Here is a 24357-nt window from a genome sequence, read left to right as displayed (position 1 = left end):
TGCTTGTATTTCAACTAAGTGTGTTTTTGGCAGCCCTGACACAATGTTTATGTCATTTAAGCAGAGGTCAGCTAATAGTGAAAGCTTCCTGTGCTACCATAAACCCTCTCCCCTGGCCTCTGTACTTTGTTATTTGCCTTGATTTGCCCATGATTTGGCAGCATTATCACCCACTCCACGTGACAAGTGACATCATTGCTATAATGAGAATTCCAAGCAGCACCACTGGATCAAAGCCCATCTGTGTGCTTGCTCCCACACTTGACAAAACAAATTCCAAATTCATTCAGCATGCCAGTGCCATTTAGTCACTGTGACATATCCCAAATTTTGGACTCTGTGCAAAAACCAATCTGTGCCCACAGAATTAATCATGGAACACATTTTATGACGTTTGACAACAACTTAAAAGGTTCTCATCTTTGGCAGGTGGCTCTGCCAATCTGCAAGTATGTGCACGACAAATTCTGAACAATATATTGTATAGCTGAAAATACATCATGCAGGATGAACACCCTGGAGAGAACCAGAGTGAGTCCAAACAATTCTGAAGTCTGTCTCAGTGACACATAAGCCAGACTGCTGTCTTGTGAAGGAGGGATGATGGCCTTAGGTACACATAGAAAGCCAAAGAAAAGGCAACAGCTCGTGTGCCAGTAAATGCTGAGAACATTGGCACAATTGCCTGTGTTGGCAGGACCAAGAGTTTGAGATGGCTAATTTAAGCGACAAGATCCTGGCAAACAGATTTATTTAGGGGAAGGGTGCGTCAGGAAGATGCCAGAAAAATACATCAATCTGTGCTTTTACATGTAGTGTAGAGTGATGATGAAACAATTGACATTAAAAAAGTAAACCCTTACACTTTAACATAACCTGCAACTCATTTTAACAAGTAGAGTTTACCTTAGATTTCTGGTATTCTGAGATGGGGTTTTGTGTTCTGAGCTGAGATCTGTGACCAAGAAAAATTCCCCTCAAAAGGTGTTCTTGTAGAGATTTCCCTATATTGTGGTGTTTAGTTGATTAGACCAAGTGTTTTCACATATCGTTTAATTTATTTAAAATGCAGGCTACTTCACATTTGACAAGATTATTCACTTCAAATAAAGAAAGCCATTTATCAAAAATTTTACTTTGGGCTTCCCTGGTGGTGCAGTGGTTGAGAGTCCGCCTGCCGATGCAGGGGACGCGGGTTCGTGCCCAGGTCCGGGAAGATCCCACATGCCGCGGAGCGGCTGGGCTCGTGAGCCATGGCCGCTGGACCTCCACGTCCGGAGCCTGTGCTCCACAATGGGAGAGGCCACAACAGTAAGAGGCCCGCGTACTGAAAAAAAATTTTTTACTTTTCTGAGGAGTATATTATAGAAACTCGGTTGGAAAAAGAAAGAAAACTGAGACTTTAATTGTACTAATAGAAGCCTGAATAGGTCCTTTTGCATAAGAGTAATGTTCTACTCTGTAATAAGATATAACTCTTTTAAATATCTATTCTATATTCTAGTGTCTATTTGTATATGGTTCAACAGGCGATGAAATAGTAAAACATTCCACCTGGAGTGTCTGACTTCCTCATATTACTTTCCATTTTCCTAGTTTCCCTAGACTGCCTTCTACCCCCAATTTTCCCCACCCACTCCAGTTTTCTCTTAATTGATGCTGTCTTAGTACATTCTATTTGCAATGTCTTGAGTTAAGAAAGTTTTCATACCTGCATCCTACTTAGGACTTTCATTTCTTATACAAAGATGACATTTGCGTAATTTAGCTTTCACTGGGATTTGTCTAGACTCAGGCTTCCTATTCTAATTTGAGTGTTCCTCTCCATCTCCGAAGCAGGAAGTAATGCGAGGAAGCAACAGGTGAAGAGGAGTTCTTCCACAGGAAGAGCAATTCTTGATTAAGAAGCTGAGTGATTTAATAACCTGTCAGAGGCATAAAAGCAAAAGCAGGTCTGCCTCATTTGTGCTCACTTGTGCTCAATTGCCTCCTTTGAGATGTGGGACAGCGATCAGTCTTCTCTTCCCATAAAGTGAAGGAGTTGGAACTCTCTAGATCTCTCCTAACTCTAATTCTCAAAGATGCATGAATTAGGAAGGAGTATTTTAGGAGATCTCTCCTTACAAATTAACTGATTCTTTCATTTGCTTTGTACGTTGAATATAAATGGGTTCTTAATTAATTGAATCATATTTTCCCTGCTCAGAAGTAGCTCCTAATACTTTTTCTTCCTTACCTATGCTTCAAATAATTAATGATTTGTGATGTTCTGAGTCCCAATCCTTAGAATATGATTTTTCATTCTTTTTATTCCCTCTGCAAACTTTGAGGATCTTCTAATTATCCCTAGAATTGTGAAATTTCATGATTATTATGTGTATTAAAAAATTACCAAGGATAGGGGAAGAATCATTCAAAAGGAACAAAGCAAACAATCCACAATCCCAGTTCCGAAGAATAGTTCCTATTCCTGCCAATCAGAGTAGAACCACATAATTCATGGGGCATGAGGTAAAGAACTTAGAAGGGTATTTCCTCAGTGGTGGGACACAATTAGCCCTTCACAAAAGACTGAACTGGTTCCACTTAACAGAGCTTAAAATCAAGCCTCAAAAAACAAAATTATTTTCAAGTGTTCTGTCTGCATTTCAAAACAAATCTCAAAAAATATTTATAGGAATACAAAAATATCCAGCACCCCAAAAAGTAAATTTCACAATGCTTAGCCTTATTTAGTTAGTTAGTTAGTTACCAGTCATGCAAGAAGCAGGAAACTATGAGCCACAATGAAGAGAAAAATCAATCAATAGAAGCAGTGCCAGAAATAGCACAGATGATAGACTTAGTAGACAAAGACATTAAAATTGTCATTATAATCTTATTCTATATGTCCAGGAAGCTAGAGGAAAGATTGAGCATGTTAAGTGAGAACACAGAAAATGTAGAAACACCCACACACACCCCTCAATCAAACTGCTAGAGAGAAAAACGACAATATCTGAGATGAAAAATGAACTAGATGGGATTAAGAGAATATTAGATGTTGAAAAAAGGAAACAGAGAAAAGCTTGAAAAACCAAAACGAACAGAGCATCAGTGAGCTGTAGACGATGTCAGGCAGAGGAATATACGTGCAAGTGGAGTTATCAAAGGAGAGGAGCTGGAGGATGGAGGAAAAGAAAATACTTGAAGAAACAGCTGCAATGTCTGCGTTTGTCTTTCTGCACATGGTATTATTCTCAGTGCCTAGCAAGGTGCCTGGAAGACATTAGTGTTTAATAAACATTTCTTGAAAATCTGTGGCAACAAATGACAACAATGAATACGAGATAAGTACATGAATGCTTTTGCAGGATATAAGGGCCATTAGGGACCAAAGAAGGGGAAGAGGATGGATAAAGGGAAGCTTAGTAGAAATGGTATGTCTTCTGCAGCCCTGGAAGATGGTTTCAGTTTGAGGATGTATACAGCTTGGAGAACCAGAGGAAATGCGGGAGGGCATTCCACATAATAACGACATAAATGAAGACTTGGAAGCAAGAAGAAACAAGGTTTTGAATATTCTGCCTCTATTGGAGTGGTTATTGCATTGGAGGGATAATGAGAAATGAGGTTAGATAAATGAGTTAGGCTCAGAGTATGCAAGGCTTTAGAAACAGGAAACAAGAGGAGAAGCCACTGAAAGTTTTTGTACAGAAACCTTTGATGATGGGATCAGGGTTCAAGGGGGAAAAGAGAGTATAATGGTGGCATTTGGATGGATTAGAAGAAAACATTATAGTTGAATGGAAAGGGTGGATCGGGGGCAACCAGGAGGTTGTTAAAACAATCCTGTCATGAAGTGTTGAAAAGTTGTTTGTCAGCATAGACTAGCGCTCAAATAAATGTTAGTGGAAACTGAATACTGGGCAAATTAATATTTCACTTAAACTAAGGTCTAAAACTTTTCTTGGTCATGAAACTTTCAAAAGTGGCCCTAAGAATCTATAATGTATTAAGAATATTATTTGCTTCCCAATATTTCATTTACGTAAGATTTTGGATCAGCTTTTTTAAATTGTTGCTTTGGGGTGCACCAAAGTGCCTTGTTCTCTCGCTCACCCAGGTATGTTTCATGCTTTTTGCACTTTCCATCCTTATTCTCAAACAGATTTCTAGGGAAGATTCGTGCCTTGGATTGTTAAATTAATTAAAGCAATGCAGCCACAAATGGAGACTTTATATTTCATTTACACACCTGTCATCGAATCTCATTGTTTAAGAATGTAAAGAACTCGGAGACAGGACTCTTTGTCGGACAGAGGGGGAAACTGAGGCCGAAAGAGGATAAGTGAGCAGTCCAGGCTCACAGAGCCACGAATGGTCAAGGTGGAGTAAGAATCCAGACTCTACCACGTGGAGCCAAGAGTTCCCAAGAGAGTGGGATAAGGCTTGAATCCCCAGGCAGGGGGCAAGAGTCGGGAAAGGGACTCTTTTCAATCGTAGCTGGCCGGGTGATTTGAGAACTTTACGACCGCTGCAGGTGCAGCACAAGGCCAAACTCGGAAGCCCGGCACACAGATACCCTCTACTCTAGAGACGGCCACGGCGCTCCGACCCACCGCTCCCGTTCTCGCGATACTGGCTGGCCCCTGTTCCGGGCTCCCGGCTCCCGCTAGGCCCCGCCCCTCCATCTCAGCCCCTGTGTCGTCATTTCCTGTGGGTCTGCAAGCAAAGGGAGAAGATGGCGGCGCTGGGAGAACCTGTGCGACTGGAGAGGGGTGAGTGGGGCCGCGGCAGGGACCGACGTGGGCGGAGGGGGTGGGGGAGTGCCTTATCCCCGGGGGGCGTGGGGCAGCCAAGCTCCGAGACCCGGAACCAGGTTGTCCCTCGCGCTGGCGCCGGTGGCCGCTGATGTTGCTGCGCCCGGCCCCGGGGAGGCCGCTTGCTTTTCCTGACTGATCCTCAGACCCGTCCTGTGTTCACACGGACCGTTCGGGAGCACAGCACAGTTCACCACCACCTGTCTGCATTCGCGGACACACTCTGCACACGCGCTCCCTGGGTGGGCACGGCAGACGCAGCGTTCAGAGATGTGTCAAGCTGAGCAAACAACACACGCCCAGTTTGGACAGGCTACACACACTGCTCGGTGTTGGTGCGTGCACAACCCAGTGTCCCCGCCTTCACCCACACAGCCCGGACACACAGCGCGTTCCCACAGAACCCCCCTTATTTGTGCACAAAACGCATCATTACTTCCACCACAACCTCACTTGTATTCGTATTGGGGGTATTTCCTGGCTGTGGTGCCCCTCCCGGGTACGGAGAAGGTGCTTTAAAAACAATCCTACTGAGGTGGTCTTGGGAAGAAGGTTACATAACTAGGCAGAATCGTGATAGATTGTAAAATACTTGAAAGTGCAGCCTTATTCCTTCTTTACAAATCCTACGATTGCTAACTGTCTGGTGGCTTGCTTTTTAGAGCAGGCTGTCAAGGAAAATAAAACCCGTTCTGCTGAGTAATTAGAAACGGAAAAGCCAGTGGAGGTACAAGGGTATGAGCCTTAAAGGGTCCTGTTGCAGATTTTCAGCATTCCACTCTTCCCCAAATGCTTTATTTCAAATAATTTTAAGCATACTTTTGACACACCAATATTAGAAGTCATTGGTAAGAGTCAAAAAGTACAAACTAAACATTTGGAGTACTAGTAGTAAACAAAGTATAGGATGGAGATTGAAAATATCTTGCAAATATTAGCATTTGCATTTACACTCTGAGTATTAACTTCTGCTCTAAGAAAGGAATACATTTTTAGAATTGTATGTGGAGTCTTTCCTCATGCCTTCACACAAACCAGTGCACACTTAACATTGTTTATTCCTTATGGTGTTCACTATTTGTAAGTCTCTTTACAAGTGATGTTGTTTTTCTCCAGCCCACCAGACCATTAATTAAAGTATCATTTTTGACAGAGGAGTAGCTACTCTGGGAAGACTTGCTAAGTTAGGCCTAAGACTGTGACATCTTCTCCCTGAACACAATGACACTGTGCTTTGTAGATGGGAACAAATTTGTTTGGTGTTAACAGGAGTAGGTGTTTTTCTTTGAAAGCCAGTTGTAGGATTCTAACATGTTGGCGGTCTTTTGTATTTTTAAGTGCAGTACAAAATATGAAACTTCACCTCTGGCATTTAGTTTTGGTAGTCATGGCTTTGTTTTCTCCTATTTAAGAGTTCATTTTAGTTCCACAGTAGAATGCTCAGAACCTTAGTAGGATGAACTGCTAGTGGATGCCATTTAGCAGAATAAGAAAGTCAGATTACATCAACTCTGATTCTTAATACTTAGCATTCTGTTTAACAGACTTTATTAAGAAACTCTTCCAGCAATCCTAGAGTATAAAAATAGTGCATATGATCAAGATCCTGGATGCCTTCAAAGTCGTCAAAACAAGATTCAGTGGAACCCATTTGAGCACATATTGGGTACCATGTAGGTTCAGTAAGGAGTATTTTACTTTTTCAGTTTTTTGTTAATTGGAAATTTTTATAGAGCTTACATATTGTAATTTTGTAAGTCAGAATATTTGATGAACCAGCACTCCTCATTCACCAGGAGTGAGATTCTGGTGGTGGGAGATCAGAATGGGGAAAGTCTTTTTCCATTGCATTGGATTAACATCAGTTTAAGCTTTTATTACCTGAAATTGAAGAATCTACTTCTTTCTTCACTACAATTTATTCCTAGGTTTCCAGATGCAAACACAAAGAAGGCCATACTAATTCTATAAAGAAAAAAGTTCCAGTCCTTTAGTATAGTATAAAATTCAGAACTTCTTCCAGTTAAGACAAAAGGAGGTAAGGAATTTAGAATAATAGGTACTCTAGGCCCCTGTGGTACAAACTAAGTTAAAAACAGAAATCCAAGGAGAGATAGTCAGTGTTGGAACATGACTGAATCTTGTAAAATTTCTTAATTCCTAAAATACTTACCCTCACACTTCCCAATGAGAATTGCCTAACATGCTTAATGTATTTGTATAGATGTGTAGAATCCCATACACTGTGTATCCCAAATACACTGTGTTAATGATCCTAAGTTGTAAACAGACCAGTTAATTTTACTCACTTCTATCATTGTTTTAAATGTGTTCCTGCGAGTAACTGCACCTATTATTGAAGAGTTTTCCTATCTACATATATATTATGTTTCCTTTTGGGAAATAAACAGTGATTTCACTAGCACACAGTGTTTTATACTGTTCAGTGCTTTGGTTACTAATGATGGTGGGTAAATTTTTATTGACTAAATAGCTTCTGATAATACTGTCAGCTTTTCTAAAGCAGTACAGTGTTCATGTGTCTATGACATTTGAGCTCCAGTCCTTTCCTATGACATTTATTACTTTATATTTGATTTTCCTATGTCTCTCAAAGATACTGTTTTCCAGATTTTATGATTGTGCAACATCAGTATTTCTTCCTAATCCACAGTAAAATTTAACATTCTTCTCAGACTTTACATTCCTATCCTCCATACATGAACACACACGCAAACACACCACACACAAGTTCATATGCATGCTTTTTTTCTCTGTGTTATACATACTTCTTGTTAGTCGTTAAGGAATGAATCCTAAATGCTGCGCTGTACACAAGCATTTAGAGAGTATTCTGGGACTTCCCTGGCAGTCCAGTGGTTAAGACTCCATGCTTCCACTGCAGGGGGCACGGGTTCGGTTCCTGGTTGGGAAACTGAGAGCCTGCATGCCGCGTGGCATGGCCAAAAAATAAATAAATAAATAAATATTAGAGAATATTCTGAGAAAATTATCTATCAGTGTGTGTTTGTTTAACTATAGATATTTGTAGAGCAATTGAATTGTTGGAAAAACTGCAAAGGAGTGGAGAGGTACCACCACAGAAACTGCAGGCTTTACAAAGAGTCCTTCAAAGTGAATTCTGCAATGCTGTAAGAGAGGTGAGTAAATGGGTTTAAAATTTACTAAAAATTTGAGTTAATTAGGGTAATATTCTGAAATTGGGTTCAGAGTTTCTTTAAAAAGTGAACTTTAGAACCTGCCTCTCTTGTTTTCGGAATTTCTAATAGAAAAACATTTTACAAAGGAGCAAAACTTTGTCTAAAATTTTAACGCATTCAGTAACTTGACAAAGAGCTCAAACATGGTATATTCTGAGATTTAAAATCGCAATAATAACTTTGGGTTTTTCAGGTGTATGAACATGTCTACGAGACTGTGGACATCAGTAGCAGTCCCGAAGTGAGAGCTAATGCGACTGCAAAGGTACATTTTTTCATTTATTAAACGGGAGCGGATTCTTCATAAATTAAAGGTTTAAAGTGTGCAGTTGTTAGATTCATGATAGGCTTATTTTGAAAACTAACAGTATCTTTCAAGGAACACTAAACTTCTCGATTCCTGAGAAATAGGACTTTTTAAATTGGTTTTACAAAAGATATTTTATGCAGTTTAGATGATGCATTAAAAATATACTTGAACACAAATAATACATATATACATAGTTGCTATATGTAATGTATATATCATTATGTAAATATTCATCAAAATTCTGAGGTATGAATTATTAGCCTCACTTTATTGGTGGGGAGACATCAGATTAGGTTACTTACCTCAAACCACACAAATAGTAAATGGTAGATCTGGGGTACTCCCCGCCAGGTGCCGTTCACTTTCTCCTTAACCTTAACTCTGCAAATAGGAGGTTACCTCTTCAGAGCTGCAGGTGGTAGGTTTTATGTGCTTTCTCTGCCAGTATTTTCCTCAAATAATTCAAGCATTGACCTCAGTGTCCATCATATGTGGTTAGAATAAGTTAATATCGGCAGTAGGTGACTTATACTAGAACTAGTCATTAACAGGTAATTTTTCATTGATAGTTACTGGTTCACAAAAGGCAGTATTGGATTCTCTGTTGAGTACAAACACTTAAACATGTGGGTATTATTTGACAGAGTAGGAAAAAACGATTAAAACTTGGGTTTAATTACTGACTTTCACAGCTTCCTGAATTTCTGAGCCTCAGTTCCATTATCTGTAAAATGAGGCCTCTTTCAGAGCTTAGAATATGGTGGTATTCAACAAATCTTGATTTTCTTTCTCTCTTCCTTCCCATGTTTGCTCACGTACCCTGATCCAACACATGAAAAAATAGTACCAGATTACTTAATTATCTTTAAAAGCAAAATGAAACCCAGAATCTCAACTCTGTTAGAATTAGTCTAGATTAGTCTAAATTTGAAAGTTTTGAAGATGTGCCTCTGTTTCACAATTCACATTGACTCTGTGTACCCCTCTTTTTTTCAAAATTGAGTTACTTCTTGATGAGTTAGTATACAGTGCAAATAGTACAGCCGCCAGAATGACTGCATTACAAGGACAGCTGCCTCTGTACAGGTTGCATAGGTGATCTGTGCCCTGCCCAGAAACCCCTGGAGGGGCCAGGCTTCCCAGTTCCGGAGCTCAGGGCTGCTGGCATGCGAGGGAAGGGGTTCTCCTCTTTAGTGTGCACATTGTTCATCTTCCTAGCAAGCCTGCTTGCCAAGCACTGCACCGAAGTTCTGGGCACTGGAAGGCCTAGGAGTGGCCTGAACGACCTTAACACTTCCTGCATAATCCCAGGGTAGGCTTTTCACTCATCCTCCTTAAAACACCATCTGCTTAGCTTACCTTCACTGTCAGTGCATTTGTGGGCATTCAAACATCAAAAATATTTACTTTAAAAGTGGTTTTTAAAAAGGAACAAAATAATGAAGTGAACAGGGACTTCCCTGGTGGCGCAGTGGTTGAGAGTCCGCCTGCCGATGCAGGGGACACGGGTTCGTGCCCCGGTCCGGGAAGATCCCACATGCCGCGGAGCGGCTGGGCCCGTGAGCTATGGCCGCTGAGCCTGTGCGTCCGGAGCCTGTGCTCCACAACCGGAGAGGCCACAGCGGTGAGAGGCCCGCGTACCGCAAAAAAAAAAAAAAAAAATTGAAGTGAACAAATGTCCTATTTTTTTAAATACGTAAAATTTTCTTTCAGGCTACTGTTGCTGCATTTGCTGCCAGTGAAGGACATTCTCATCCTCGAGTTGTTGAGCTCCCCAAAACAGAAGAAGGCCTTGGATTCAATATTATGGGAGGCAAAGAACAAAACTCTCCAATCTATATATCCCGAATAATTCCAGGTGGAATTGCTGATAGACACGGGGGTCTCAAGCGAGGAGATCAACTCCTTTCTGTTAATGGAGTGGTAGGGATGCATTTTATTTCTACTTGTAGCAATGTGTTGTGACCACTTGGGGGTGTACTTGAGTTATAGAAACAGAAGATGTAGGGAAAAACCAAAGAAGCTTTGTAGTTTAGAAATCCCTTGGGGGAATCTTAGGCACTACTATTTAGTAGAGTGATACTTTTTTTTTTTTTTTTGTGGTGCGCGGGCCTCTCACTGTTGTGGCCTCTCCCGTTGGCGGAGCACAGGCTCCGGACGCACAGGCTCAGCGGCCGTGGCTCATGGGCCCGGCCGCTCCGCGGCATGTGGGATCTTCCCGGACCGGGACACGAACCCGTGTCCCCTGCATCGGCAGGCCGACTCTCAACCACTGTGCCACCGGGGAAGCCCCAAGTGATACTTTTTGAAGCACTTTGTGTGTGTTTTGCTTCTTTCCAATGTAAATTAGCAATGCTTAGTGTGATTTTTATGAAGTAACTAAGCTCCTTAGTAGTTAAGGCAGTATGTTAAATTGAAAGTCTACCCTCAATTTAGTCTTATAGAATGGCAATTGCCTGATTTACTTCTGACCTAGTGAAATAATAGGGCATGTAGATTGATATGCTAATTATTTGGAACCTAAAAGACCAGTTCCTAAACTACAAACAGAATATGATTTAGCAGAGGACTTTACACTGATTAAAATGATAAAGCAGGATTATTTCATAGGTTTATAGTTTGAAATATAACATTACAAATTTTTTTACTTGTGTATATTTTAAACATTTTTCATTTTGAGTTACTTACAAAACCTAGATATTAATTGTGTTTGTGTCTGTGTGGTTTTTCTTCTCTTAGAGCGTTGAAGGAGAACATCATGAAAAAGCTGTAGAACTGCTGAAAGCAGCTCAAGGAAAGGTTAAATTAGTAGTACGGTACACACCCAAGGTCTTGGAAGAAATGGAGTCACGCTTTGAAAAAATGAGATCAGCAAAACGCAGGCAACAGACCTAAAACTTTACATTCCGTTTTGCTTTTAGCTAGAGAAGTTTTACTTGTGACCTACTGATGGCCGCAATGCCAATGATTATAAAAAAACAAAAAACAAACTTCCCGTGAAATCCTCCTTGCCATTTTATAAATGCCTATTTTAACATCATTTATGGTTCCAGAGATACATACACTTTTTTCTGACAAGAAAACGTAAAAAGGTGATGAGGGCAATTCTGTCCTGCTGTTTTTACAGGCCTTTTTCAACAAATGCAGATTTTGTCATAAAGTTGTTATAGATTTTTAAAAATGCTTTTTTAATATTAAAATGTACTTTTACATTCTTAACCTTTTTTTAGGGAAAAAAAGTTTTCTTTATTTGGCTGCTTATTTAAAAATAACAGTTCTCCATTCTTTTCTTTGCTTTTTTTTTCACCTGTAACATTTCTTTATGGTTTTCCAAGAAATTAAACATAACAGTCTCAGCTACAGCAGTTTATTACACTATCAATATTAACATCACTGCTGTGTTTTGTATTGGAACACACACATAATATATATTATCAATGGTAAATTATAACTCAGCACAGTGGAAGTTTCTTACTTTTATTTAAACATAATATATAATGAATATTCATTTATACTGATTTATAAAAGTTTTTAAACACTGATACAATCATTGCTAAAATATGTATTCTTTCATAATATTTGAGTAGTGAGGCAAGAGAATGTAATTTGATTGTTAGCAATACTGATAACATCTTTCTATTTATAGTCAACAATATATCATAAATTACAAATGCAAAAGAGGTTTAGGTTTCATCTTTTGCAAATTTTTTTAATGCTATTCATTTTTATTTAAATATATTTCTTATATTTTCATTGTTCCATTTCTAGAGATGAGCCAGTTAATTTGTGGTGGGAAATAGCAAAGAAGAAAAAGTAATACCTTTAACCTCACTAGGCTCAAGAGTTACACACTCTTAAGTAGCTCAATTTAAAGACTTGATATTAAATAGGAAAAAGATAGAAGGGTATATTTAAGATATATAGAAATCATGAGGTGATACATTCATAAGAATCTGCAGACGCTTTGTCAAAATGAGTAAGAACTCATTCACTAGTTGGATTTAGAGATGTGATCTTTATGATTCAGCTATAATGATGGGAATTCTGAGATACTTTGATTTGTCCACTGGATGTCACTGTTTTACTGAAAGGCAGCTATTAGTGGATGACTGTGACTGAGGTCTTTTTAAAGGCAGAAATTAAAGAGGTAAGGTTCATTTTCAGACACAACTTACAGGAACATTTGTCAGGCTTTTAAAAATTTTAAGTGACAGGTGCTAGAAAGAAAATAATGGATTGAAATACGTAAGGAATTTAGAATAATTATCAACCCTGTGTAAAGAGTGGGCATTTTGTGACATTCCTTCAGGAAGAATAGAAATGTGTATCTTTTTCTGCATGTTTATGAGCACTGTGAGTCTTAAAAGATTATTCTAGTTTCCAATGATTTTCAGAGTAAAAGTCAGCATTGTTATTTATCTTTTAGGTATTGAACACTGGATTGCATGGTTGAATGTGTCTTTAGTCCACTACAAAATGTGCTTGTTATTGATAGGATCGTGTTATTAAATTGTATATTTCCAAATTAATTGATGTTTTAAAAATGTTGAGACCAAAGTAGTGTAGAAGAGTTACGGACTTAATTTAATTGTAAAATTATTAGAGGTATTTGTTGTAGAGCTTTATATATTAAAGAGCGGTATCAGTGCATATAAAGATAGTAATATTATTGTTATGCTTGTATTCTTGCATTACATGGTAACTAAACCCTGAAGAAATCTTAGTATTACTACAGCTGCAGTAGCTTTTAAGGGTGTGTCAACATTTCATTATAAATTATAGCTTCCTGGTTCAGTATCTCAGCTGTTTCAGAACTTTCAGCCAAGTTAAACCTTTCTTGGTGTTGAAACTTAGTAAGTTGAGTAAGTTATTTTTTGTTTCTTCTAGAGTAATCCACAATCTGTTCTTTGTGTGGGTTGGCACTTATTTGTAATTCTTAAAATATGGATAGCTTAAAAGAGCCAAATACAGTAGTTTTGCTTGCTCCCATTGAGCATGAGTAGCAGTAGTTTATTTTCTTTAATGCAGTTTTCATAGCGTATCCAGAATTTTAAATCCTGACCATAGAAAAATGCAGTCATTCAGTGGCAAAGATGTACGGTAGTGGTCTAGTACAGTGAGGAAATGAAGGCAATTTTCATCTTATAAATGTATGATTCATGAACATAACTAGGTACATAGTAAGTATATAGTAGGTGTTTGATTTGTAAATTATAAATATAAATTATCTTCCCTTCCCAATTTCCATTTATTTTCTTGGTATTTCAAAATGAGTTGACTCAGTGATTCTCAGCCTTAGCTGCATATTAGAATACCCTGCAGGCCTTTAAAAAATAATGACACTTGAGTCCCATCTGATACCAACTCAATCAGAATCTGTGAGGTGGGGCCAGATGCTTAGTTTTTCAGAGCTTTCCAGCTGGTTCTAAAGGACACCGAGGGTTGAGAATCACTTGTTTTCCCCTTTATAAAATGCTCTAAGTACACTTTTGGAGGTATCATAATAATTCAGTTTACAGCTACTACTAAGTAGCTGCAAATGTGATGATTAGTTATATTTCTTAGTAATTTCTTTAGGAAATAAAGGTACTTGGCATTCCTTATTTGGGAAGTAATTACAGCCTCCCTTTTTCTTTCTTTTTTTAAATAAAATCTATCAGTAGTTTCAATGTAAACTTTTAATGTGTCATCTTTCTGCCCCCTTTGCCTTTAAAACTTTCAAAAATAAATGTTTATTATTTGAGAAGCATGTTTAAAAGTTACAGATGAGAAATATTTTCATTGATAATTATGTGCTGTCTTCATATGGCCACTTTATCCACTAGTATAACACTAGGTTATAGTGGCCTAGTTCTTTGGGGTTTGATAATTCAGATGTGTTTTTTAAAAAACAAAACAAAACATTTTCTTCCGCTTCTAAATTTTTGAAAGTTACTTTGCTTAAGTACTTAAACAGTTTGGCTCAATACTTTGTTTACAATACAAATGGATATTATAGCATTTAATAGAAGAAATGGCTATGGATTATCTGAAAAGAATGTCAGCATGACTTGATGTAGACTTAAAAGAATATATGTTGTGAGTATTTTATTATGTGGAATGATCATTGAAATATTAAGGACTCTAGTAATTGTATTTCCTGAATAAATGTATGTTTATGAATTTTCTAACCTATATTTTTGTTGTTACTCTGCTAACAATCTGGTTTATAGTTTTTATTGTCCAAGATGTTACTAACAGTGTTTCTTCAAAGGTTGTTGTAGTTCTATAATGATGAAATAGTGGAAAAGCCCAAATTGCTTCCACATTAACTTTCAAGAACTTCCGAACGAATTTGTATCTGGACATAGTTTTTAAAAACATTAGTAAACAGTATACTTCTACTTTAAGTTTGAAGTAAAGGAATATAATAGCCAAAATGGATATAACACTTTTTCAGTGGATGGCTTCATTTATCAATTTAATTCTGATTCAAAGGCTTATTTAAAATAAATTTGTATTAGTTATATTCTTGTTCTTTGGATTTGAAAAATTTTGATGCAACTACACAATCAATGTGCTTCTGAAAGAAATGTATAAAATAACTTTTAAATGAGGTAAAAGCATACTCTGGTGGTTACTGGAATGAAACTTCAGATTCCCATATTTTGCTTTGCCTTTCGTAAAATGTAACTACAGAAAAGATTCTCTTGTATCATTTTAAGAGAGGCTGTCTGGCATGTGATTGAGAGCGCAGAATCTGGAGCCTGACTGTCCTGATTTGAATCCTAGATTCACTATGACTGTGTAATCTTACACAAGTTACCTCTCTTTGCCTTAGTTCCTTCATCTGTCATGTGTAGTAAGGATGCCTATACGTGTCATACCATGATCTGTAAATCCCTTAGAAAGGTGCCTGCATAGTAAGTGCTGTTTGTTTGTGTTTGCTGTTATTTTCAAGTATAATAGCTTCAGGACCTTATTAGCTAAAGAAAGACATTGTGGCCAAATAAAATTAGCAAGTTCTTATTTTTGATGCCTAGAAAACAGATAACCAACCTTTAAATTATGCTTGAAAATAAGATTCATAGGAATTTTCAGATTTCACTCTGATCAAAGAAACTCCTGGAATTCTAAAAATAGTGGAGTTTGAGGGATGTAGGGTTGAGGTCACATTCAGAATGAAAATCATAAGAAAATAAGTCCCAATAAGGGACTTGTTTAATCAGAAAAGCAATTTGTGGGGAGGATATGTCCTAGAGACAATGGATTGCTGGAATGGGCTTCAGACAATACAAGGCATAATTCACCATAGTGAATTTTTTAAAGGCATAAAATTATACAAGCAACCAGGGGTACAACGAAATACATTTATTGTTAGCCCTCAGTTTCTTTAAAATTTCAGTAAACCAGAATACCCATTCTCTAAATCTTTAAATTCTAGTTTTGTTATATTCATTATCATTAATTCTGATTTTAATATGATGAAAAATTTTGTACATGTATTTCTTTAGTGGCAGTTTTTTGTACATTTATTTCTTTGGTGGCAGAAAACCTGCATGAAATCTTTAGGACTTACTTTATATACAGAGCAAAAGTAAATTCATACAGAGACCATTTGTCAACTTTATTTTGATTTAAACTTCTTTTTTTTAAAAAAGGACAAGCACTTCACACCAACAGCAAGTTATGTGTAAGAGCTCTCCTAATTCTCATCAGCTACAGAAGCATATTTTGGACACAGTCAAGATTTGGTTCTTTTAAAAAGTTTTCTTTAGGAGAGAAAGCTTGGGAGAATTCTAATTTGTTAGTCTCTCCAGAGTTGTTCTAAACAATTGGATTAAAAAATTTAGCCATTGGCTGCAGATAAGGTCCCTTTACATGGCAGTTATTGCATTTCATCAGAGTAACAAAAACCCAAACGTTTAATTTTGTTTTTGTTTTTTATTTGGCAAAGAAGTGCAATCTGAAAGCATGAAATAGCCAAGGGAAAATTTTTATTTCTGGTATCTCTTATTTGACGTACCTTGAACCCAGAGTTTAGGTGCTAACTTTTGACTTTGTGTTTTAAGGTATTGTGGGTTGAATTGTGTGTCTGTCTCCCCCACCCCCAAAAGATATGTTGGAGTCTTAACCCCTCAGAATGTGACTTTATTTGGAGATAGGGTCTTTAGAGATGATTAAGTTAAAGTAAGATGATTAGGGTGGGCCTACTCTAGTATGGCTGCTGTCCTTAAAAAAAAAAGGTAAATTTGGATACACGCACACACACAAGGAGAACACCATGGGAAGATGAAGGCAGAGATTGGGGTGATAGTTCTACAAGCCAAGAAATGTCAAAGATTAACAGCAAACCACCAGAAACAAGGAGAGGCATGAACAGATTCTCTCCCTCAGCCCTCGGAAGGAGCCAAGCCCATGGACACCTTGATCTGGGACTTCGAGCCTCTAAAACGAACGATAAATTTCTTCAAGCCACCCAGTTTGTGGTACTTCATTATGGCAGCCCTAGAAAACAAATGCGTAAGAATCCTGGCATCACTATCGAAAATGGGTGCTGAAGCAAAATTAAATGTGGCTCCTCCTTTGTGCAATAAAAGTGTCTCAGTAGAAATGGTTTTGGTTAAGAAACAATGGAGTCCTGGCCTCTGGGGATGAGGGGAGGGGTTCTTTGTTTGCTGTTGTTGAAATGCTTATAACACCCATGCATCTGTGTAATTGAGCTGCGCCTCCAGTGGCTTCCTGGGCTCATCAGCCCTTCAGAACTTAGCTTTTTCTTTTTAGGCTGCCAGTTACTAAATTAGCTGTATCGTTCTCAACTCAAGGACTTTCCAGGAGTTGGTAGTGGCAGAATATTCAGCACTGAGGAGAGGCGTTTCTGCAGCAGCCCTTGGTTTGATGGGAACATGATGAGCATTCGTCTCTGGCCAGGGGTATTTTACCCTGTAAAGGTTTGTGCTGGCTCCTTGTGTGTGCCTGATGCAAAGCATTAATTCAGCCACAACTGATTGTGCTGTTCCCTCCTTAAAACTTCCCCTTGTGCTTAGGATAAAATGCAGATCCCTTGCCATGATTTAAAAGGTTCTGCATAATCCATTCCCTACTTCCTCTCAAGCCTCATGTCATCCCAGTGCCCCGTTCGCTCTACTCCACTCCAAATCCCCCTCACTGGAAGCCTTGCCCTTTGGTTCTTCCCCTGGGTGGCTGCTCATTCAGGTGTAAGCTGGAGTCACCACCTCTGTTAAGCCTCCATCTGTTCCATCTAAAGGTAGGTTCCTCTTCTAATATGGCAACACCTTGTTTCCTTGTTTATATTACATGCTTAATTGTGCCTTCCCATTAGAATTTTTAAGTTCTAATCACAGCAAGAAGGATCCCAACTGTTTTGTTCACATTTGTTCCCCCATCGCCTAGCACCGTATGGTGACTTGTTATATATACCCTGTTGAATTGGCTTACTTTTCATAATTCCACAGGTAGATCAAGAACTTACATTGGAACCATATAAAAACAATAACAGTGATGGTGTACACCAAGATAGGGGCACATAACTTTCACAGAATCAGAGAAACCAAATAGTTTTTCCAGAATCACACTGTTAGTGTTTAACACAGCCAAGATTAAATCTCAAATTTGTTTTCAAAACCTATACTTTTCCACCAGTGCCACACTGCACTTGTAACTAGTGTTTTCCTCTTTTTCTTTTCTTTTTTTTTCTGGCCGTGCCATGTGGCATGCGGAATCTTAGTTCCCCAACCAGGGGTTGAACCTGTGCCCCCTGCAGTGGAAGCATGGAGTCTTAACCACTGCACCACCAGGGAAGTCCCCTTCTCTCATTCATTTTTTAAAAAACATTGAAGTATAGATTTATTGTACAATGTTCATTTCTGTTGTACAGCAAAGTGATTCAGTTCTACACATTGTCCTTCATATTCTTTTCTATTATGGTTTATCACAGGATATGTAGAGTTCTCTGTGCTATACAGTAGATCTTGTTGTTTATCCATCCTATATATAATAGTTTTTTGGTTTGGTTTGGTTTTTCTGGCCGCGCCACGCAGCTTGCAAGATCTTAGTTCCCCAACCAGGGATTGAACCCAGGGCCACGGCAGTGAAAACGCTGAGTCCCAGCCACAGGACTGCCAGGGAATTCCCAATAGTTATTTTTTTCTTTTCTCTTTTAAATTGAAGTATAGTTGAAGTACAATGTTGTGTTAGTTTCAGGTGTACAGCAAAGTGATTCCGTTATACATACATATGTATCTTTTTTTCCTCATTTCTTAGCTTTCTCAGGGTTTTTGGTGGGGTTTTTTTTTGTTTGGCTGCTCTGGGTTTTAGTTGCAGCATGTGGGATCTTTAGTTATGGCATGCGGGATCTTTAGTTGTGGCATGCGGGATCTTTAGTTGCAGCATGCAGCATCTTTTTTTTAGTTGTGGCATGTGGGATCTAGTTCCCTGACCAGGGATCAAACCCCGACCCCCTGCATTGGAAGTGCAGAGTCTTAACCACTGGACCACCAGGGAAGTCCCAGTGTTTTTGGTTTAGATGTTTTCTTTTTTGACCTAGAGTCCTGTGTCACACACGCACAAAAGCAGGAGAGTCAGAGGAACAAGAAAACAATGTACTTTTAGGTGGTGATGAGTGTTAGGAAGTCCAGCAGGGTAAGAAGGCTGAGAGCCAAAGAGAAAATAAGACTCAGGGACATTAAGTCACTTGTCAGGGTTCACAACCAGTGATGCCACGGTCCCTTCACATTCTGGGCTGTCTGAGATGGGCTCAGGGACACGGGCCTACCATATCTGAGCAGCTAGCTTTGTGATTTTCTTTGGAGCCTCCGTACAGCACCAACTGCACATCCCATAATGCTTGCAGTGACTGAGTACTAGCACTATCTTTTAAGGTTTTACTCTGTGCTGATGATCCCTTTGTATTAGTTGTCCTTACCATTTACTTCCACTGGCTCCCCACCCCAGCTGGAATACTAACCTAAGCACCTCACCGTGACCCCCCAGCCCTGTATGGCCAGCCTCTGCAGCCTTCCTCACACTCTACCCTCTCTAGTCCCACTCGTCCCCTTTCTCCAACATGACAGGCCTTTACACTTGCTGTTCCCTCAGGCTGAAATCTCCTTCACCTTCTGCTGATAGGTATTTGTCTATTTTGTCAGCCCACTCACCCCCCTCCAAGATCATAAACTTCTTGAGGACAGGCAGGCCTTTGTTTTGTTTCCTGCTATATACCCAGAGCTGAGAACAGTTCCTGGCACATGGCAGACAATCCATACTTGTTGAGAGAACGATATGAAAGAACACAATGATGCTATTTTAGAGAGTGAGGACAGGAAAGGCCTCTCTGAGGAGATGACATTTGAACAGAAACCTGAATGGTATGAATTGAAGAAGTCATCTATGTGACTATCTGGGGAGTTAGGGTTTGGACAGGGCCCAATAAATAGTTTCTCTTCCCCACTATGTTTCTGAATATGGCAGGAAATAAATGAGTTGGCAGATGGGGACCAAAATACCACCTTTATTATTTATTCATTCATACTCTGAGTATTTATTGATTATCTACTCTGTGCCAGTCACGTTTTAGAGGGCAGGGGTGCAGTAGAGAACAAAAACAAAGCCCTTGCCCCCTGGAGCTCACTTTCTGTTAAAGACGGGGCAGGCATACATACCTTAGGCTTCAGAAGAAAATGTGCTTCCTCAAATTAGCCATATTGACCCTCTTCATCTGGACCATGCCTGAGTTCTCATCATCCCCATTCCTCAGGGGCAGAGCTTGCTCACTCCCTAGACCCCACCCCTAGAAGGGCAGAGGTGAGACACAAATGCCTCTTCCTTCTTACCAGATTCACCAATCTCCCATGGTGTGAGTGCTTCCAAGGGGGGAAGCAGTTAGGAGTAGCAACTGAGATGGAAGTTAAAACCTAGAAATTGTGGTGTCCTTGTAGCCAGATAAAAATGTAAACATGTAAATAATTTTGTAAACAGAGTGGCTGGAAACAAAAATTTTAAACCACCGCTTAAACAATTCTTAAAATTTGCAAATATTGGCAGAATTGGAATTTTTTAATCTAAATGTGTCATTTTATAATATGAACATTTTTCTTTTAAAGCTGATTAAGGAAGGAGTCAATAACACGCACACACCCCCTTTTATCCCCACCTTCTTCTTTAACTAGAACCTCACAGATTTCTTAAACTGTGTATAACCTTTTTCTCCTACCTTTTTATATTTTACCACCAGGTGGCACCAAAGTGCTGTTGATTCTACTTTAGAATTTTCTAGTAGTTCTTGCTAATTAAAGATCAGGCCTAAGTTTTAAAATGTACCCAATCTTTTCTTTAAAGCCCCAAATTAATATTTCAATGTATTTTATGAAGTTCAAACCTTTGTAAAAGTGGAAAGAAAACTTTCCAAACACATTCTAAAAGAAAACAAAACAAACCTATATAAATTACCAAATTACAAGAATATCTACCATTCAGTATATAGGTTTTGGGGAGGGAGGGGAGGATGACTGATTTAGTATTGTTTTGGCCCTTCTACTAAGTATGAACAACTTCAGTTGACTGGAAATTATTTTTGTCTTTACATCTTTCAGTTATCTTCACCCAAATTCAAACAGGATGTTTGATCAAAAGAAAAGTCGTTTCAGAGGGGACAAGGTAAGTTCCTTTAAATAAATCAAAAACTGAGGCACTGGGATTAACTGGCTTTCTATGACACTGAATTTGTTTGTTTGTTTTTAATGTTCTCTTTTCCATGAAAATTAAAAATACATATTAAACCAGGTATAGAGTGGAAAGAGCAACTGACCTAGATATTAGCTCCAGTTCTGCCAGTGACTCAGTATGTTGCCTTTGGTAATTTAGTTATCCTCTGTGGGTCTGATTTCTCTCTGGTAAATGAGATTTAACCTAGGATCTCCAAAGTTGCTTCTGTTTCTGAGGATTTCAAAAGTATCAAGAAGAAAGTTTGGCACAGCATAAGACAGAACTTTCTAACAGCCAGAACCGCCACTACCAATGGGAGTGTGAATGTGCTGACGGTAGCTGTATTCAAAAGAAGCAGAGATGCTGTTGAACATTCTTAAGCTTTAGGCAGGTGATTGAACAAGCCTTAAGGTCCTTTTTAAGCCTAAATTTCTTAATTCTGTAAGTTAAATTGAATTGTAAGCTGCCTGACAGGAGAGACTCCAAATCATACCTTATATTCAGAGGCTGACAACAAAATGCACCTCTCAGATCTCTGACTGTAGGGAGATTAACTGACCAACAATCCTGCTGATTACATCAGAATCAGGAACTTTTTAAATATGGAGAATCCCAGGCCCCATCTCAGACCTACTGTATCAGAATCAATGGAGGTGGAATTTCTATGTTTAAAATCTTCTCCAGGGACTTCTCTGGTGGTCCAGCAGTTGAGACTCCTTGCTCCCAATGCAGGAAGCCCGGGTTTGCTCCCTGGTCAGGGAACTAGATCCCACATGTCGCAACTAAGAGCCTGTGTGCCACAACTAAAAAGAAGATCCTGCAGGCCACAGCTAAGACCTGGCACAGCCAAATAAATAAATAAATATTAAAAAAAAAAACCTTCTCCAAGTGATTTACCTGTGGACTGACCTGCATAAATCTAAACTGTTCAGTCTCCAACAGAGTAAGTTCTGAGGCCTAGGTGCATGGTAACTATTCCTTGAAAAAAAATCCCCCCCAAAAAATGTTGAAAAGCTTGACAAGTTTGTGTTATTTTGTAATAAAAGGAGAAACTGGTAAAGTTACTATAATGTGTTTCCCTAATATCTCAAGGTCCTCCATTTTCTCTTTCATATTGAATTTTTTTAAAACTTTCCTCATAATGTTCTATGAACTGAATTCATATATTTTAACACTAACCTGAGGCAAAAAAAAAAAGTTAATAAATAATACCAGATTTTGTCAACCAGACCCCAAGAAAGCATTTTTGGCATCACCTTAACACCCAGTGCCATTGATCCAGTCTCCAGACCTTTCCTTGCTTTGCCCTTCTCCAAGGTAATCTTGAAAATTACAGATGGTTGGTAGTTTGCCTGAATTTTTAGAGCATTGCCTCAGAATTTTTTATGTTTGAAATGATTTTAAAGACATTTTCAAAAACCTTGGGATTGTTAAAATTTTCATTCTGATTGCCACTCTTCTTATTTCGAAGAGTCGTGGCAGCTGTGATTAGACAAAAAGAAAGAGAATCACCTAAGAGGTGTTTACCCAAGAGGTCTTTTTTGAGATAGCATTAGGTGTCCAGGTCAGGAAAAGAAAGACAACCTACAGAATGTAAAGTATTCTCTCCACATCCTCCCACAGTTTCTCCTTGAGTCTAAAATCTCTTATTACCTGCTTTTCTAGATTTCTTTCCACATATGTTCTTGTAGACAAAGAGAGCTTTCCAGGACACTTCAGCAGCAGAACTACCCTCAACCCCACTGCACACCCCCACCCCAAGTGCTGGTTTTCTGTACACGTCTTTTATGGGATGCACAGACTTTGCATGTAGTTCTTTGGAATAATTGTCTCATGCTAAGGTCTTTCCAAAATGTTTAAAGTTCTATTTGGAATTCAGAGGGAGTGAAAAGGAACCAAATTCTATGACTGAACTCTGTGTTAATACTTTGGCCCTAAGAAATTCTCAGCATGACTAGGTGATAATCTTCCCAGTTTTCTATTCTGATTTTTCTCCCTTTACTTTTCTATTACAACACCTGTTACTTTAACGCTCATTTAATTTTTTGCCTCATTCTGTTTCTCACCAGTAGTTTATGCACTCAGATCTTGGGATCCATGTGCGGTTCTGTAATTCAGAAATTATTCCCTTGAGTCTCATTCTCTTCTTGGGTTGGATTTGAAATGGAAAGATTGGGAAAATAAAATCAGATTTAGAAAGGATTAGGAATATGTATTAGGAATATTATGTATAGGAAATATTTCTGGCATTTGTCCTAATGTTTTGAAGTTTGGGGTCAATATGGGTCTTCAGAAGTACTGAAAAGGACATCTGACCACAGGATATTTGACCAGGTCAGGAAACTAAGAAATTTTGGATCATGTTTTGAAAAGGGCTGGCTTCAAGAATGGCCTTCAGTCAGTCACACCAGAAGCCTCACTGCCAGTCCTCACATCCCAAAGGTCCATCAGTTCTACACAGATGGCAGAGGAAAGAGGGCCCAGAAGCCCAAATTTGACCACTTGTGTAGCTTAAAAAGATATTTTTAATTTTTCACCAACTTCATATTGTTATTTTTTTGTGTGCTTCAAAATAATCATTGTTATGTTAAATTATCCCTAAAAAATAGATGCTATCTTCTGTGCAAAATAGGACCACTGTAGAGACACTGAGACTCAGAAGAAAAGGACAAGTGAGTGAAACACTAAGACTGTAAGCCTCTGGGCCCAGTGTGGGAGCTCCTCCAGCCCAAAGCCCCAGATGCAAATGTGGAGGCATCAGAGCACAGAAACAAGAGCATTTATCTTGAGGACTCAGTTGTTAGAGTAGATACATATCAGATGTCTGATGGGTAGGGATTAGACTTGATATTCTTTATTTCCTGAACCTATTATGTTTTGAAATGTTTATGTATGTATATATACATACAAATACCCGTATATATGTATGTATATGTATAGATACATACGTATTTTTAATATGTATATGGCTTCTAACTTGAGGTGGCGGGTTTGTCATGGATGCTTTCATAAAGTCAATAGCTATTATTCACTGGTCATGTGATTGCATCAGGTCAAATATTTGGGGTTTCTTTTGGATGAGAGGTATGATAAACCCTAAGTGCCCAGGATAACTTTGACACCATTCATTCTAGAAAGAGGGGCGTGTTTAAGCTTGCAACAGATTCTTTGGGGCTTATTCTGCAATATAATCTTCAGCATGAGCTCACCATGGAGACCAGAAGTTTAATAGTGCTTGATGTCAACATGCAAGGAAAGATGGTTACCTTTGATGCATGTCCTTCTGAATTTTACATAATCCTACAAATGGTTTTCAAAAAAT

General features: G+C 38.7%; 1 protein-coding gene across 1 annotated transcript; it reads left to right on the top strand.

The window, feature by feature from the left end:
• Positions 1-4694: 4694 nt before the first annotated feature.
• LIN7C (lin-7 homolog C, crumbs cell polarity complex component) lies at positions 4695-14503 on the top strand. The gene is made up of 5 exons (XM_081240507.1): positions 4695-4760; positions 7845-7963; positions 8217-8288; positions 10047-10256; positions 11073-14503. The coding sequence occupies exons 1-5, from the start codon at positions 4724-4726 to the stop codon at positions 11226-11228; spliced, it is 594 nt and encodes a 197-aa protein (XP_081096633.1). The 5' UTR covers positions 4695-4723; the 3' UTR covers positions 11229-14503.
• Positions 14504-24357: the final 9854 nt, after the last annotated feature.

This window comes from Mesoplodon bidens (genome assembly GCF_964165515.1).
Source record: "Mesoplodon bidens genome assembly, chromosome: 7".
Lineage (NCBI taxonomy): Eukaryota > Metazoa > Chordata > Mammalia > Artiodactyla > Ziphiidae > Mesoplodon > Mesoplodon bidens.
This window is presented reverse-complemented; position numbering and strand designations above follow the sequence as displayed.